Below are 19,276 nucleotides of genomic sequence, written 5' to 3' on the forward strand. Positions count from 1 at the left end.
TGCATCTAGACCCACCTCTGCAGAGCTGTTCTGGAAACCAATTTGCCCTTCTTGATTGGAATGCTGTTTTTTTATCATATGGGAGCTTGCACACTTGGAAACATTCCGGAGGAGTCTTCTGTGACAGCACCTAATCATGGAACTGTTTTCATCAGAACCCAGATGGCTGAAGCAGCTGGACCTGCCCAGTTTAGAGGTGAAGCCGCTAACACCACTACTTTAGGTGATAGAGATAGGCAACAATCCTGAGACGTTGAGGGCACAAACAACAAAGAAGGGTACAAAACTACAAGTTTACCTGGGTCATACTCATTCCACAGAATCCTGGCCACTAGCAAACTTGTTTACTTAACTCGCTCCTCAAAACTTGTTAGCTAGACCTGTGGCATATGACATATTTAAGCTAAAGTTAGTTGACAAGAGGCAAGCAGCACCAAGAGGTTTAAGAAATTTCTTTCAGTCTTGTATGTCTTAGGAATAGCACACTTTTGACCCACATGAGCTTCCCCAAGAAATTAGGGTAGCTGGGAGAGGGCTATATTTCAGGAAGGCTGATTTTGTCATGGATATTTTTAATAGGCATCACAAACAAAAAAAAAAAAATCCCAATGACCTGTCCATGACTTCTAAAAATATCCATGACAAAATGGGGAGTTTATCCATGGGCCTCATGCCATCTTTAATGGTTGGGCAGGTGGGCACTCAGAGCTCCAGCAGGCCATACTACCACTGGGGGCTCAGCGCTCTCTGTCCCCTTCTCACCAAAAGAAACTGGGAGCTGGGGTGGGGCACTGTGGCCTGGAACATCAAGGGGTCCTGCTGTCTGTGGTGGCTGAGATCTGTGGAGTCTGCTCCACCTCCTGCAATGGCTTGGAGATCCTGGGGTATTCCATGACTTTTGATGTCTCTATGATAAAATTATGGACTCACTTTCAGGCACTGTCTTACCGCAAGAGTGGCAATTCTTGAAACCTGGACAGCACAACTTATCTCTGGTATCAGGGTTAGACCCATACAAACACCATCATTGTTTCTTTTTACTACACTAACTAAATTACTAAAACACACTGATTACACAGGACTACAGCATAGTTACTATTTACATACTTGGCTAGAGACTTGCAGAAGCAAGGAAAGGAAACCATAGACAGCAGGAGGGAACAGCTTGATCCTTTAGGTCTGCACGTGTTGTGCAAGGCAGCAGCAGACACTCATGCTATCCCAGCAGGATCTGCTAAGGGAAAATCTCTGACAAATGTGCATTGGAACACACACATAACACCTCCAATGGAATGGAGAGGTGCAGTCATTCAAAGAGGTCAATGGTCAGTCCATATAGAGCTTGTCTAGTCCAGAGAGCTGGGATCCACTTTTTACAATATATTGTGCTCCTTCTCTTATGTAATCCCAGACATTTTGTTTCTTTTATAAACAGGGTGTCATGGAGCTATCTATAATCTTTATGGAAATATGCATATGAATATGCATAACTGCTTTATGATTTATAAAAATGATTTAGGCAAAGTATTTTATGTGAGGTATCATTTGAAAAGCTGTAATCTGCTGAATATGCATATTCTGTTTGTATGTGTGTATCATTCCTGTATTTGAAGTTAGGAATATAAAGTAAAAAACCGTTTTACTAATCTAGACATTGAGGGTATTTCAGGAATTTGATGGCTCATGGCTAAGGATAATAAGTTTGTTTTTCTTATGAACAGGCCTGCAGGAGGGGCTCAAGAGTCCCCACAGGGACATGTGCTTAGGTCACCTGATGCTGGAACTCATCTTGGTCCTTTGTACTTTTCCATTGAAAATGAGAAATAAAAAGTTCAAACTGACCACAAAGGACTCCCATATTGGGGGGTGGGAGGAAAATCTATATAAGAGGCAGGAAACAAGCAATAGGGATGGCTGCCAGACTCCAGGATCCCCTTGCTTATGGAACCACCATCAGGTGGACTCAAACTTAGGACCTCTGGAGCTTAGTGCAGGAGGCTCTACAGTTTGAGCTAAAAGTCAATGGGCTTTCAGCTAAGGCTGTAGAGGACATTCAGTTTCTCTCTCTCTGTAAGCAGTCTAAGTGTTACTGTATGTGCCAGGGAACCACACCCAGCAGGTGTGTGGGTTACATTTACCATCCAAGATGACTGCGGGAAACATCTAAAACTGAATGGGGAGAAGGATAAGGCCCATGCTGGAAGGCTTTCCAGAATGTGAAAAAGATTACTAGAACAATTGTTAGAGTAAAGCGTTGCGTTTAACAAGTTTGTTAGTGTATTAGGCTTAGCTGGTGAGTTTTGTATTATTTTGCTTAATAACTTTGCTGTGTGCATATTACTTGTAAACATTTAAATCCTCCTTAAACCCAGTGTAAATAACTATATATTAATAAATAATAATTATTTCTTGAAGGAGGCAGGCAGCTGTGACTATCTCTCTTAATATTACAAAGGGGGTGGAGAGTTGGTACAGACTGGGTAAGAGTTAAAATCTACTCATGCTACTGGTTTAATATGCCTGTCTGGGCATGACCTTATCACAGTAGCCTAAACAAAATGGGGGACTGAAGAGTTAGAGAACTGAGAGAAGCAGAACATTATTAGGGAAAGAGGGACACAACTGAGGGCACAAACTTCAAAGAAGGGTGCAAAACTACAAGTTTTACCTGGGTGATACTCATTCCACAGAATCCTGCCCACTAATAAACTTGTTTACTTAACTCACTCCTCAAAACTTGTTAGCTCGACCTGTTATATTATATACAAGATATTTAAACTGAAGTTAGTTGACAAGACACATCTTCATTAACTGCAGGTCTAGATCTACTAAAGTCACAAAGGGGTGACTTTTATGAAATGAAAATACATTTATTCCACTTAGGGATATGATTTTCTTTGCATACCACACCCAGAAGATAATCCCAAAATAAAGGAATCTAAATAAAATTAAACTAGTTAAGAGAACCTAAAAGAGGGTTATCTGCCTGTTGGAATCTCTCAGAGAAAGGATTAAGATGCTCTGACATCAATGAAAAAAAAATAAAAAGAGATCAGCTCTCAAAAACAACAGTGCTCTCTGTCTTTTTAACTACATTTTCCATTTTCTAAATGCATTACCAAAATGTTTTAGAAAATTAATATATTTTCTATATAATCCATATTATTTTCATGCTTCCTCTACTGTGTTCTAGCTTTGTGGTGTAAATTAAGTCCTTCAGCAACTATCCTTTTTGATTGCACTATGTTTCAAGAGGGTTGGCTCTTGGCACACCTTGCAGAGGCTCAACACCAAAACAAATTCAACACCAGAGACCTGCTAGTCCTTATAGGTGAGACAAACTGGGATCATTTGGAAGGTAGTCCCAATGTTGTTTTAAGATCATGCATGCCAAAGGATTTTGGAAGCGAGAGAAGCTGACAGCCTCAGTAGAGTCAAGCATAGTTCAGAGAAGTACTGTGCAACTTTTTCTCACAGCTGTACAAAGCACTCCCATCCTGACTCAAAATGTATACATTTAGAAGTGAATGAGTGACAAAAATATGTAACAGATAAAATGCAAGCATACACATTTCAGATCATACGTTAGATGTGTGTGGATTCTGAGCATTTAATCCAACAAAAGACAAAATATGAGAATTCTTCACTATAATACAACCTAAATCAAAATCTATTCAATATTGTCAGCAAATGCAAAAACAAAAATTAGCTGTCTGATGTTTATTTTTAAAGCACAGAAATACTACTACTATGTATTAACTGAATGTGAAAGACAGAATAGGTTTAGATACTTTACAATGTACTGATGCTTAAATCTCTATTTCATGGGAAATCTCAAGATTCTCTGGGCAAAGCTATATGATTTAAACAATGCTGGAAACAACATGAGTTACAGTTTCCATTGTAATACTTTAAGTACATGAGCCACTTGAGCAATGTCCAAATAAATGTAAAATGTTATATTACTAGCAAAGTAAACATGGCACAAAAGTTCTTCTAATATTCTTAGGATATTGACCCTGATCACTGTCATCATACTTGGTAAATGAGTTGTTAATACACTATTTGCCAACTTCAGATTTAACACTCAACATTCTCCAGGGTTTCTTTATTGATCTGAATTACGAGAGAAGGAGCCTGGTGCCTGGGAGCCTGCTGCTGGAGTACTTTAGTTTTCTCCGTGTTAAGTGTGAAGCTGCATTGGTTGTAGGCTTCAGAGAAAGAGTCAGGCTTTTTTTGGAGATTTCACAATGCACACAAAGAGAACAGTCATCTGCCCATTGGAATTCAATAACTGATTTAACGACGGTCTATCTGTTGAAGAAAGCTTATACTCACAAGGAAATTCAACAATCCCTTTAATGCACCAGTGAAATTTTCGGGTGCTTGAGAAAGTATGTCTTTAAAGATCATAACATCAAGACTTAAACCAAGCTTCTTGTGTATCAGTCTGATATTTCTGCTCTCCTGTATGGTGCTGAAACCTGTGTGACACACAACAGACAAGTGAGAGTGGCTTTCAGTCTCTGTGACCACTGGGCTGTAGAGTTAACAATTGCGACCAGAGTGGTCTGTTTCAGAGAATTGCAGAACAGCTGCCGGAGGAGTTTTTAGACTAGTAAAAGTGACACAATGTCTACACTTGCACTGTAAGAAGTAACCCACAAATAGTAGGTTAACCGAGGCTGTACATGGTTCAGTGAGGTGGTCTTACTGTGTGACAACCAATGGTTAGGTCAGTGGGAGATAAGTCTCAGTGCAGATACATGCATAAATTGGTCAACAAAGGTCAACTTACATTAACCTAACTTCATAGTGTAGACCAAATCTTAAATTCCTAAGTACCTTGAACATTTGACTTAGGAGTCTAAATCACCTAGCAGCCTTTACAAAAATTGTTTTATTAAGTAACATGATAGAGATGGATAAACAACATTAAGAAATAACTCATGAAAACTGGGATAGAGTGAAGTCATTAGCTTTGCCACTGGCTGCAAGGTACAAAGATTTCATTCATTATGTTTATTTTAGTCTCCTTACATACAAACTCCTTGCATTATACAGTGTTAGTAGCAAGTCTAATAATTTATATTTCAGTATAGTTTTCTGAACATTTTAAAACTTGTTTTTCTTTAACTAGATGAAGTGGACATGATTTTGAAATATTTATTACATTAACCTTTAATATAAATTCCAACACTGTAAAAATTACATTTGCTTGGAATGGCATATGAATCAAAGAAATGACAGTCTGTCCCTTTATAAAAGTATACTATTGGCCAAAAGCTTTTAATTTGGAAATTGAATGAACAGATTGAAAACTATGGACTGATAAGAGTACATATCAACATCACAGTAGCACTGATTTTAGTTGAGAAGAGAAATCTGATGGGCAGATGAAAAACAGTTTTGTTAGAAGAAAATAGCTAATCAGGTCTCAGCTAGAATATATATGGCGCAGCAGAAGCAGAATTATTTCTACATGCCCACAGCTGACAGCAAACCACAAAATAATTGATACATCAGGTCCCAGTCTCCAAATATAAACCAGTTACTAGAGGTTTTAATTTTAAAGCATTCTTTAAAAAGAAAGAAAAGATAAACTGAAGACATAAAGGGGGTTGAGTTATAAAAGTAAAACATGTTTGGAATTCATTTTTTCCCAGAAAACATATGGAAGAGATTTTAAAGAGGAATTAAATTTCTTACCAGGGAGTAGGTATCTTGGGAGACATGTAATCTCTGTTTGGGTCATAGGCATGGCTTTAAGACAGATTAGCACTTTTAGATGCTTTTCAGAACACACTCAGGACAAAATATAAAAATGCACATTGATTCAGCAATAACACTTCAGATAAAAGAGAGGTCCTCAAATCGTGGCCTGTGGAGTACTTCTTAGTAGTCCACAGAGAGTTGGCTGGCCCATGCGGAGGGCTTTCCTGCCTTATTTCTAATTGGTGAGCAACAATGAAATAAAATGAAAATATTAAAGAATCTTCTAGTACTACTTTTGCCAGTTAAACAACCACCAGAGTTCCTGCAGAGATGTTCTACAACCATAAATGGTAGCAGGACGTCTATGCAATTGTGAATGGGAGAGGGTGGTGATCCCTGAGACAAAATATGTTAAAACACATCTACATTACAAGAAAGGCTTGAGAAGATCTTAGTTATATGTTATACAGAGTCTGTTCCCTTCATCTAAAGACACAGATGGAAGAACCATTCATCTATGATGAAACAGAATATTAAAGAAAACCATTATTAAGTTCTATTTTATGATATAACTGTGTAAACATGCATACAGGTGAAATTACATCTATACCACATACAGTTAAATTTGAAAGTCTTGAAGAATTCACAGTTTGTTGACCACATACTCTAGGTAAACCTCGCACCTGGCGCAACGCAATTCTAATGAATTTACATACATACTAGTTGACTTCCAGTTTCAATACACAATATCTGAAGTGCCACATCCATGTCAAATTTAACAATAAAAGCAACTTACTACACCACATAGTGACATCCTAATCAGACCAAAATGGAGAAAGATATTTGAAGGAAACAAAGAAACAAACAAAAGAGAAAAATAGTTAATAAAGGGAAGGGGAAGGTAAGCAACCTGGTCCTAGACCAAAAAAAAAAAAATCCGCACACCTTTAACAGGAAAAAATTTCAAGATTTTTTTTTTTTTTAAAAATGGGGAAAACTTGAATTCAAACAAATGTATTTTTGGATATTTCTACACATCAGTGACAACTACTGCAAAGGCAGGGTCGCCAACCAAAAGTGGTGGGAAACATGCAACTGGAAATACAGCTCCAACCAGAACAAAGTCTTCAAGACAGCACAGCTGACACTGCTTAGAACTTTAAAAACTATCACTGCCAAATATATTAGTATTATAAGGAACTTGAAAAGCTACAAAATTTATTCACTGTAAGTAACCTGGATTTATACTATACATTCTCCCACCCACTAAACTTAGTGAATAACCACTTGGGTGGCCTACATCACCTTTCAACAGAACTTCTTTGGCCCTGACCCATGCTAAGGATTGGCACTGTTCCCCAAGCCCCTCAGCTTCTCCCTAGCCCAGCTGTTTAGGATTTGCCAAAGCCAACAAAGTGCAAGATGATGTGGTGTGCAGCTCTCCATGATCACACTGGAGAATAGCTTCTGAGCACTTTCTGCCCTAAGTGCCTGACATATTATGTCTCTCAAACCATTTTCCTTCAACTTCATTCTTTTTATTTTATTAACTGTTCTGACTTCATAGCTCCATTAATTGAACTCCTCAAGGTAGTCTGTTTCAAAAATTTACTTATGTATTTATTACAATAAGACTTATTTAAGGGACTATATGGTAATGTGGTTGAAGAATAGAGGTTTGTTTGTTTGTTTTAAATACATTATTTCACATATGTTGAGGTGCCTAACAGAAGTGTTTCGGTCTCTCAAACATATAGACTATTTGAAAAAAATCAAAGTTCTGTGTAATGAGTGTGAGAGTTGAATCAGCCAAATAAATTGCACGTTATGTACCTTTGCTTCTCTCACCTGTGCTCTGCATACTAATATTCTAAATCTCCGAACAGTGACAAACATTAAAAAAACACCTGCATGTCAAAGGAAAAATATCTATTTTACCCCCAATGTGGAACCCCTTCTCCAACCCTCTAGCTCAGCTCTTTCCCCACTCCCAGAAAGTACCCTGAGCCAAAGTCAATTATTCCGTCCTATACTGGTAAACTTTTAAAAGTCAGATCAAAAGGACTTTCTAGGTTCCCTATCATTTCCAGGCATAATACAAACCAGGAAAAGAGACTTTAAAGCACAGTAAGCAATATTACTGGCTGTGGCTAGATTCAGTCTGGCTGCTGGCAGCATGAAGCAAATGAGGACTCACAAAATTGCAAATGGCTGCTCACTTACATGTTCACATAGCTCATTCGCATTTTCATGGAAGAAAACAAGGAGTGTAGCCATGGTTCTGCTGGCAAACTCCTCCTCTGTCGCCAGCCCCTTATCCCTGCCAGCAGAACCACCTCTACACTGCTTGTTTTTCCTGATGCAAATATGCAAATGAATCATATAAATATGCAAATGACCGTTTGTTTGCAATTTTGTGAGTCCTTATTTGCATCCTGCTGCCAGCAGCCGGACTGAATCTAGATGCAGCCATTGTGTATAGAAAAACTATTTTATATAACATAAGTTTATAACTTTCTTCCAACGCCTCTATACAGGTGAATTCATCATAACTAATGAATTCAAGCAGACTGATATGAAACAGTATCAATACTTTATTATAAGTTCCCTGTAACAAGTGTAAAACAGCTACTCTCTGAAATATACAGCATGTACAGTACAGAATGTATAACTGTATGATATTTTCATAGCACATTTTGTTTAGAATTAGTAACCCAGCATCCTTCATGAACAATGACGACATGTCATATTCATGCAGATTAAGCCTTTTACCACACCAAACTTATTCTTTCCATAATTAAGATATTCATGTTGCAGTAACAATTAAAGTTCTCAACCAGAATCAAAGATCTGTTGTGAAACTTGATCACACACTTTCAAAGATATTTTCCATGCCATAAGAGCTATTTATATTTACATCTACAGCTTTAGTGTATACATATATGTTTGACATTCCACTTAGCATGGAATGGCTTTGAATGAATGCCAGATACTACAAAAAAAAAAAAACAGGATATCCACAATGATTACCATTAAAACAAAAAAGCAGCCCAGTAGCACTTTAAAGACTAACGAAATAATTTATTAGGTGATGAGCTTTCGTGGGACAGACTCACTGCTTCAGATCAGATCTGTCCCACGAAAGCTGATCACCTAATAAATTATTTTGTTAGTCTTTAAAGTGCTACTGAACTGCTTTTTTGTTTTGATAGTATATAGACTAGCACAACTAGCTCTCTGTTACTATTCAACAATTACTGTACAATATGATAGGGCCGAAAATGAGCTATAAATTTTTCGATAAAAGAGAAACACAGTGGCTAGTATGAAAAAATTTACAAGCTAAAAAATGAAGACAACATGCCAACAAAGTATTCAAGCTGACCAGCATGCATCTTAACAATTACATGATTGTTAAATTTTGTTCCAACTATAAGCATACTAAATTTCCCTCCACAACATTTTTCCTCCACCAACCTGAGGGCCCAGGTTTAAATACAATGTCCTCGCATCCATAACACCCAATGCATGACCCTATCTAACACTGACAGGCCACAATACAATCCTATACCTTGCTGCAAGTAAGTGAGTGGGCTTTATGCAACAACATGACAAAACTCTTAAATTATGTCCATTAAAAATCCGCTTCAGTGTGAAAACTCCTCATCTTCCATGGGCTGTAGATCATGTCCTAGACGAGAAGTTTCTAGTTTCTAGGGGTAGATTGGATGCTTAGAATTAGAAGGTTCCATATGTAAATCTCCAAGTTCCACCTTACCCAGAAAATTGTCTTCTACTAGCATTCTGCCAAAATTATTTTATTCCGATCAGGTATCAAGCGTTAAATTAAATTATTAAAATTAGCCTAATGCTTTGAGTTTCTGATTAATCTGAATTCAGAAAAATGAAGTTAACTGATCTTGTGTCTAAATTAAGATTTTCCTGCACTTACATCAACAGAGCAGTCTTTAACTTTTCATCGTTGCTCAGACAGGTGTGACTATCAAGGGTCACATTAAAACTTACTCAGCAAGAGCTGCAGCACTAATAACACCTAATTTTCATTCATTCTGTTACTAATATTCCAATAACATATGGACCAAAAGTCAAAGATGGAAGACACAGCCTCATGGGTCTCTCTAAAGTCAAAAGGAAATTCACGTAGAAGCACCTCCAGCACTACTTCAGTACAGGTTGAACCCCTCTAAGCCAGCACTCTCTCAACATCCATGGTCTGGTATGATTTTAGTTAGCTGGACAACCACTTATCATGGGTGCGATCAAATTTCCCATGGTCCCATAAAATTTGTTTACAGCCACCAGTCCTGGCTCTCCATGTTCTGTGCTGTTATTTAGCTGAAATTTACTCTTAAATGTCTTCTAAGAGCCCAGTAAGCAATGGAAGTGTTGGTAATGCTGCTAGACACTATTGCTCTCCTGTGGTCTGGCACATTTTCTCATTTTGCACCAGTCAGGTCCTGAGAAACCTGGACAAGAGAAGTTCAATCTGTACTCCAAAACACCATGAGGGAGTATGGACTCTGAGGCTACAGCTATACTACAGAGGTATTTCAAAATAAAATATTTTGAAACATCTTATTTTGAAATAACACAGCTACATATTTAAGTTACGTTTACACATGCCCCTCCCTTTTGGAAGGGGCATATACATGAAGAGGGTTGAAAATGCTAATGAACCACTGATATGAATATTCAGTGCCTCATTTGAATTATAGCAGCCACCCAGAGAGTCAGAAGTACTGCTTTCAGTTGTAAACTAGCTGTGTAGATGGGCTTCCTTCAGAAGGAAACCCTGATTTCAAAAGCACCCTTCTTCCCAAAAAAATTGGGAAGAAGGGTGCTTTTGAAATCGGGGTTTCCTTCTGAAGGAAGCCCATCTACACAGCTAGTTTACAACTGAAAGCAGCATTTTCAATTCTCTGGGTGGCTGCCGTTACGCAAATGAGGTGCTGAATATTCATATCAGTACCTCTTTAGCATTTTCGACCCCCTTTATTTAGATGCCCCTTCCAACAGGGTGGAGCATGTGTAGACGTAGCCAAAAAGCATTTTGAAATAGCACCCCGCTATTATGAAGTAGCATTTCTGGACACACAGCACTATTTCAAAATAGTGCCACTGGGAGCCATTATGGCTTATTTTGAAATAGTGCTATTCCTTGTCTTAATAGAACCTACTTCGTAATATCTATTTCTAAAAAGGCATTATTCCTTCTGCAATGAGGGTTACCGATTTTGAAATATGCACCCACTATTTTGAATTTATTTTGAAATAGTGCATGCGTAGTGTAGGTGCTAGCAAAGTTATTTCAAAATAACAGCTGTTGCTTTGAAATAACTCTGTAGTGTAGACATAGCCTGAGAAAATACTGTCTCAATGATACTAGTTATGAAATAGGTGTTAAAAGCTCAGTGCTGGAGGGGTTTGGGTGGGTCTCAGAAGCCGAGAGATCACTGATGCTATGGAAGATAATAGGTGTGCTAAATGTTCAATCAAAGTAGTTTGTACTATATAAAAGTGATGCAGACTAAAGAAGGGGCTTGATAGCTGGATTCACCTCACAAGATCCTACAGCCCTTGAGTGGAACGAATAGCTCTTTTAACATTTTCAGTGGAGGGCCTGGAAAAATACCGCATTTGAGAGCTGCCAGCAGAGTCTGGTCTTTCTGTGAGTCTGTTTGGATCTCTGGAGAAAGAGGGAGGCAGAAAAGTGCTTCTTGTTACAGGGCAAAGATCCTATCACAAAGACTTCCACAAACAAGAGTTGCCTAGATACAGTTTTGTTCCTGTCACAGTACAGGGAAAAAGGGGAGACAGACATATTCACACACAGAATACATATGACACTAAGGAAATACCCTAAACCCCTTGTCACCAATTTCTTATTCTGATGGAAACTACCCTGCAAAACCCTGAATTTCATCTACTACTTGCCCAAAGAAGGTAAAACTCCTTTAAAACAGTGTAAATTTGGGTTAGCTTTCCTGCATTCCCAAAAGGCTGTTGACCTACTTACCTAACCCAGGAATGACTAATGGCAGGCCTAAAAGTTTAATCACAGCCTTCTTGCAAGGCACAGTTTATTCTCCCAACACAGTACAATGGTACAATATAAATTCCATATGTGCACCTGGTCTTTTCCCTGATCCTCGTTTCAATTCCTGAGGTAACTGACACTCTGAACTAGCTACAGCCTCTCCTTGAGGGTATTCCAATTAGGTGATGGCTAGAGCCCTAAGAACTTTCTCAGTACCTCAGTTCTTATCCCCAAAGCAGGTGATTTAGGCTATTTTGCAATTCACTGTCAAAATCTCAGCATGTCTGATTTTAGTTCAGCATCTACCAATCTGTTCTCTCAAAGGAAATGACAGAGTTAAAAAGTGACCAACCAGTATGCATAAAGTATTACTTATTCAGAACAAAAGCATTACAGTGAAAACAAATTATAATGTAACAAATAAGCTTAACTGCATCCTTAGCAGGCATTATCATCTTACACATGGAGAACCTGGTACAAGTTGAATCTCTCTGGTACAGCAGCCTCAGGTCATGGCTGTGCCGAACATGAGAATTTGCTGGATCACGGGACGTCAATATTGTCTAGCACATGACCAACACTTTCACTGCTTATTGGTCACTTACAAGACATTTGGGGGCAAATTACAGCTAAATAACAGGACAGAACACTGGGAGTCACAACTGGTGGCTGTAAACAACTTTAGGAGACCACGGGGAACTTGACTGCACCCATGATAAGTAATTGTCCAGCTAACTAAAATAATACTGGATTAGATTAAAGATGGATGAGAAGGTAACGGACTAGAGAAAAAACAAGGAAAAGTACTGTGGCACCTTATATACACCAACATTTATTGGTGCCTGTAGTGGGGCGGGATGGCCACCCACTGACCTGGAAGGGGAAGACCCATTCCGGGAGCCTTTTTGGATTGAGCCTGGCCCCGCCAGGCACCTGACTGGAAGTCAAGAGGCAGGAACAGGACTATAAAACAACAGCCTGAAGCCTCATTCAGGGCCCAGCCTCCAGAGGACCAAGAGGTCAGATCAGTGCTCCCAGCTCAGGGAGCTCAGGACCTGCCAAGAGAGGCAGGCTGGATTGGACCCCTGAGACCCTGTCCGATCCTGGAAACTTGGGAAGCACCAGAGGATCCACCTGACCCTGAGGTGCAGCTGCAACCTCATCCCCAGCCTGCACCCCAAATTAAGCTGAGGCAGTGAGATTTGCAAGCCGTGCAGGCCTGGATTGGACCACCAGCACCCCTGCTAGTTGGGGAACCCCGTGAACCTTTAAAAGCTCCGCTGGATGCCCAGGTATGCCCAGAGAGGGAGGACGGAGCTGGCCCAGAGGACAGAGAGGATCGTTAAACACGTGTTTCAGCGTGTTGCAGTGCAAATTCCCCACTGACCCACGCAGCAGGCCATGCTGCTGCAAGCAGGGCCCCTGGACCAGGACGTGGTGGAGTGAATGGGCCCACGTCCCCCCTGCCACCTACATGCCAGGTGGCAGTCCTCCCTCCAAAACTGTTGTGTTTGTTTGTTGCCCTGCCCTGAGCTAGGGCGGGCCTGGGCCGCTGTGAGACTGTTACGTGCTGCCCCGCCCTGAGCTAGGGCCTGCGCTCATTTCAGAAAGGCATGAGCTGATTTCCCCCAGCACCTGCCTGAAGTAAGGCAGGGGGCTGTGAACTGTTGCCTCTTGCCCACCTGAGGCAAGGTGGAAACCCCACCCCAAGCTAGCGACTTGGGGGCTGTTTGAAACATGTGGCCATGGCGCAGGATGGCCACCCACTGCCCAGACCCTATCATGGAGCCAAACGTGCCACAGGAGTTCTTGCTGTTTTTTGCAGATACAGACGAACACAGCCACCTCTGATACCAGACTATGGAGGCTCAACATGTAGTAGTCCAGATCTTTTTATGGGGGCTGTCCCTCTTGGTCATAGCCTCATATCAGTCATTGGATTAGGGGAGAGGAATCTCCCTCCCAACTCTCAAGGTGATCCCTTCGCACAGTTTTCAGTTCTTTCTTTGCTAAGCCACTTTAACCAGATCAAAACAGAATATGTTTTTTCTTTGGGGGTAAAACTTCTTCAGACTTGTTACCTGCCTAGTCATCTGCATTAATTACACCCTCCAGTGATTTTCGTTCCCCATCTAACTTCCCAGGAAACAAGATACAACCCCTATTCCTTACAGATACACAGAACTTCTATAAGCTGATAACAATAGTTTCTGAATATTTCAGGTGCCAATCTCTATCACACCATGGTCTTCTGCAGAGACCCAGACTCTATTTTCTGGCATACCTCCGACTAACAAGGGATAGCGTCCTTCCTCTAGCTCTTCTGCATGGCAGCACATTACAGGCCTTGATAATCACCTGATCACTCTCAGCTGGGAGGTAGCTGATGAATCACAAATAAGGCTGGACCCAATTTCTTTAAAATGGACAGCCATTCTGTGATAATTCCCTAAATGAAGAATCATCTCACTTTCAAAAAAATGAGTTATTGTATTTACTTAAAGTATTCACCCTTTATTTTATTATATGATTCATATTTATATATCATTAATTGAATATCATTATAATTATTTTCCATATTAGAGGGAAAGTGTGGTTTATCACCTGTTTTTTCAGTGTATAAATTATATCAAATACACAAATATATTATACAATTTTTTCCTCTGCCAATTGAATTTAGTGATAAGCTTCTAAGAAAGCAGAAAGTGATTTTGGGGAAATTATGTGTTGTATTAGTCTATCTGTGTTCCTTAAATATAGACCAAATTTAGCTTAAAATAGTTTTATTCACTTAATCCACTTTTCATTAGTTAAAAGAAAGTCATGACAGATCAAATTATAATTAATACTATAGAAAAAGAAAATAGATTGTTCTAAAAACACATGGCATAAAAATTCCAGAGAAATATTTATTCAGTGGTTATCCTGGAATTTCTGAGAGGGAAAGGAAAGGCATTTCTGCTGGCCTCCCTCATTTCAGCATAAAGTAAACTCTAAACTTAACCAAAGGTACATTCTGTTTAGTTTGAATATATGCACACATTTTGAATAAAGAACATATAGTAATATTTTACCTGGCATGACCATAGTTTGCTGAATATTTGTCTCTGTATTTAAACAAAGGCGACCTCCTTTGGCCAATCTATCACAGAGCAAGGTGATGTGTTTCTTCAGCCTGCTAGTATCTTTCGGTATAGTCAACTGACTGGTGATAGTCAGGGCCTGTTCTTTTGAACTCTTGGACAGACATGTTTTCAGCAAGTGAGAGATGGCAGCATCCATGCTTTCTTCCCAACCCTGGATAAAGAAAAAAGAAACTAGACAAAATGAAATGTGACATCTTCCTCCTAATTTTAAACATAATGACAAATATATACGACTCAAAATTACAAACACTCAACCCAAGTTTTAGACAGTATTGATACATAAAAGAGTTTGTTTAATGATCTACCGTGAAAACTTAATTTTCAAAGTTTATGTAAATAAAAAATAACTAATAATTGATAAAAATGAAATTTATTTCAAATAACAAGATCAAATGGGATCTTAAAGGATGCATCTACACTAGGAACTAACTTGGAAGTTAACTTCAAGGTTAGGCAATATATCAAAGTAGCCAGCAGAGAGTCTACACACATTTTCCCTTACTTCTAAGTTAACCTGGGAAAATCTTGGGAAGCATTAAGGCACATCACTTGTTTCTTCTGAGCACAATCATTATTAACTGGGGTAGTTGGCCTGATGTTGCACTGCGTTATGTGTGGTGTATAAATATATGAGACTTGAGGCTCAACCAAATGTCATCTGGCATCTCTCTTATTCACACTGGAGAGGAATGCTATGAATATTAAGTTTCTGATGAGTCTGGGAATGGCAAGTTTTATCCTGATAGATAAATGAGGGTGGCGCAAACTGTGAACTGAAAGCATATGCAGTAATGGGATTCCCCCATCAATATACCACCAAAGATTTTAAGGATATATTTGATGAATGATGTGTATGTTCCAGAGTAAGACAATTTTGAGTGCAGTTAACTTTCTAAATTTCAAATAACTTCTGTGGTCAAAGAATACAAATTGTTATATTTGAACTGAATAATACAATACACTCTGCCAGGCATTTTAAAGTAATTTTCATGCACAAGTAGGGCAAATATCTCTGTTCCCTTTCTTTCACCCACTAAATTAGCTAGGGAAAAAGTAGGGTAAAATTATCAAAAATGCCTAAATCTCATTTTTGGAAATAAACTGAAGACCAGATTTGTAAAGCAGTTTAGATGACATTTGGTTGAGCCTCAAGCCTCATGTATTTATGCACCACACAAAGCAAAGGATACAATAAAAAAAGGGTTATTACTTCAAGAACAGTAAGTAAAAATATAATGACATTCCTGTTCTCAGGTATGCCACAGCCTAGTGGTTCCCTCTTTCCCTTGAGCAATGAACTCCTAATGCCCAATTACAGTCAATTCGAAAATTTCTAATTTAGAAATCTAATTTTATTTTTTTTACCAGAAGGTGCTGTTGCTAGGGGCCTTGATTCAGCAAAACACTTGAATATTACACATATATAACTTCAGACATTTTGAGCTTTAGAGTTAATGCATACTTAAGTATGTGCTTAAGTGCTTTGCTGAACAGAAATGGAGACATGTTAATATTAGACCCAGTCATTACATTTCTCTCAGCTGGAAAAGGCTTTCCAAAAATATAATAAACTGGTAACAGAGAGAGAGCCGTGCTAGTCTGTATACTATCAAAATAAAAAAGCAGTCCTGTAGCACTTTAAAGACTAACAAAATAATTTATTAGGTGATGAGCTTTGATGAGATAGACCCATTTCTTCAGATCATAGCCATACCAGAGCAGACTCAATATTAAGTCTTTTCTGGTATGGCTATGATCTGATGAAGTGGGTTTGTCCCGCAAAAGCTCATCACCTAATAAATTATTTTGTTAGTCTTTAAAGTGCTACTGGACTGTTTTTTTGTTTTGATAATAAACTGGTATGCACAAAGCATGTTAACTCTCCTTTTGGAAACTGTGACCTGTGGAATGAATGCAAAAAATCTTTTGGCCCTCAATTCAGACTCCACGGCAGTGAAGCACAGAAGATTCATAGTGCAGCCAAAGCTAAAACTATGGAAATTGCATTTTTATCTTTTGTGCTCTAAAATGAGCAAATTGGGCTAGCTTAGTAATTTTTTTAAAGAAATGCAACATATAAACCATGACCAATCTAAAAGGACAATCATTTGTATTCATAATTGTAGCGAAGCCTGGTTCAAAAATCAGAATTTGTTTAAGTAAATATTGTTTTAAAATATTGTGATTACTTTTGCTATATTTTAAGAGCAGTAATAAGCAAGGTTACTCCATTTTGGCCAATTGTTACAGTTTTCAGGGCTTTCCCTCACCAAAACCAATGGCAAGGATTTCTCCTGTTTGAATTCTTCACAGCATTTTGTGGTGCTTTTAATATAGCATGAAAAGTACTTGACAGGTTAATAGAATTAAAGTTTGTACTATTCAATACTAAGCTGATAAAAGGCTTCCATAAATTTCTTTTCTAACTAGACAGAAATGTAACATAAGGCAACAGAAAATAAATCTCTAAATGCCAACACAATAAAAGTCATTATTTACCTTGGAAATTATAGCAGCAAAGTTTTAAGAGCCAAAAATAGAAATGAAGACAAATGAGCTAATGATTTACTCTGTAAGAAAAAGATACATTGTTCTACGTATGCCCAGATTTGTGACAGGCAACACTGAGAGAACAATACAAACAAAAGATTGTTTTGTTTGTTGTTGAGAAGCAAATTCTGTCTCCTGAAAGTCTGTGGAGACAATGCACAGACAGGATACCATGTCTTTGGGACTGGTTTAAACTCTTCAAGCACAAATGTTTACCCAGAGATTATCAGTATCAAAGGGTTATTCACAATCAAGTCTATAAGACATATTTTAATGGATATGCCTGTCACACAAGAACTACATCAACACTTTGTTTAAAAGTTTCGCTACTATATATGACAATGCTGGGTTCTGTCTCCCTTTACCCGCTAACCCCCAGCTGATTTTTTTTAGTTAAAGAATTCTTCCAAAGGATAGAATCTCAATATAAACCTCTGTGCTTGTCAACAATGTAAACCACAGAAATAATGCAGGAAGCAAGGGAATAAAATATAGTGAGTGCTGTAACTATAAAACAAGGCGATACAAGAAAACAAGAAATAATGTGGCTGGATTTGAAAAAGTTGCTGGAAAACTTTATGAGCCATAAAGTTTGTGGTTTTGTTAAGATAAGTACAGTCAAACTTTATTCTTCAGGACAAAAAGCTTATGTCTTGGGAGCCAAGTGGCCTGGTAGCTGTGTTGGTTTGGGATTACCCTTACTGTGGTGTTAGAAAGTGGATTTTCTTCAATAGAACCCCCCACACAGATAAAAAAGCATTATGGACTCAGTTACAGATAGCACACAATGTCAAAAAAACAGGCAACACTAGTAGGACACTACACTAGTTCCACTCTATGATTACATCTAGATATGAAACCAGATGGCCATTATCAATGTCGTTTAGCTATTAGAATTTCTACTCCACTCTGAAATAGCCAATTAGTTTTAAGTCTGATTATCAGGTGGTGACAGCAGCACAGAAAAAGTAAAGGTATTTCATTGCTATTTATACCTGAGAGGAAAAGTGCACATGAAGATTGGGACAAGCATTTTTTTTTCAGACTTTCAAATCTGAAGTTTCAACTTATAGTCAATTACAGGCAGTGCATTTTTAGTTTTTTGAAAAAAAGGAGCTGGTACTTACCTAGCTCCTCCCAACACCCCCAGCCAACCAGGCACAAGAAAAGCTCTGATTACAGGTATTGTGGTAGCACCTAGCACAGGCATGAATTAGTGTTTCTCTTTGAAATCATGTAACAAAGAGATGATCCCTTCCCCAAACAGCTTGCATTATAAGTACAAGATAAGAGGCAACAAGTGAATACTACAGCATGCCAGGGAAGAGTATAGTAATAATAAGACGATACAGGTTATCATAAAAAATCAGTAGTAACAACTTATCAGCTACCTAACCACTGCCAAACTTTTTGTAAGTACCATGGCAGAGGAGACTTAAGGAAGGACATATTAAGAACTAGTAAACAAATGATCGTTTTTTCTTTCCCTATTCTAACTTACTGACCTATCTCGTTTCCACTAGCATGCACTATGTTAGGCATCCAGTCTCCATCAACCTTCTTGGTGAAGGCTCTAACAAAAGAAATCATTAAGTACTTCTGCCATTTCCACATTTTCTATTATTGTTTCTCCCTCTCACTGAGCAACAGGCCTACCCTGTCTTTGGTCTTCCTCTTGCTTCTAATACATTAGTTTTCTTGTTTCCCTTTATGTCTTGAGCTAGGCTGAGTGGCTGTGTCTTCACGTCACTTCTTCCGGAAGCGGCATGGTAATGAGATGTTCAGAAGATACTAATGAGGCATGGAT

General features: G+C 38.6%; 1 protein-coding gene across 8 annotated transcripts in view; it reads right to left on the minus strand.

Moving 5' to 3' along the window:
* Positions 1-19,276, minus strand: part of BBS9 (Bardet-Biedl syndrome 9) — a 547,267-nt gene that overhangs the window by 227,066 nt on the left and 300,925 nt on the right. For 6 of the 8 annotated variants that reach the window (XM_074988121.1, XM_074988123.1, XM_074988119.1 and 3 more), the window contains one exon: positions 14,848-15,070. The exons of the other annotated variants lie outside the window; for them this stretch is intronic. In XM_074988121.1, the coding sequence (XP_074844222.1) occupies positions 14,848-15,070 (223 nt within the window). The remainder of the gene's footprint in view (positions 1-14,847; positions 15,071-19,276) is intronic. 8 annotated transcript variants of the gene reach the window in all.

This window comes from Carettochelys insculpta, chromosome 2 (assembly GCF_033958435.1).
Source record: "Carettochelys insculpta isolate YL-2023 chromosome 2, ASM3395843v1, whole genome shotgun sequence".
Classification (NCBI taxonomy): Eukaryota; Metazoa; Chordata; order Testudines; family Carettochelyidae; genus Carettochelys; species Carettochelys insculpta.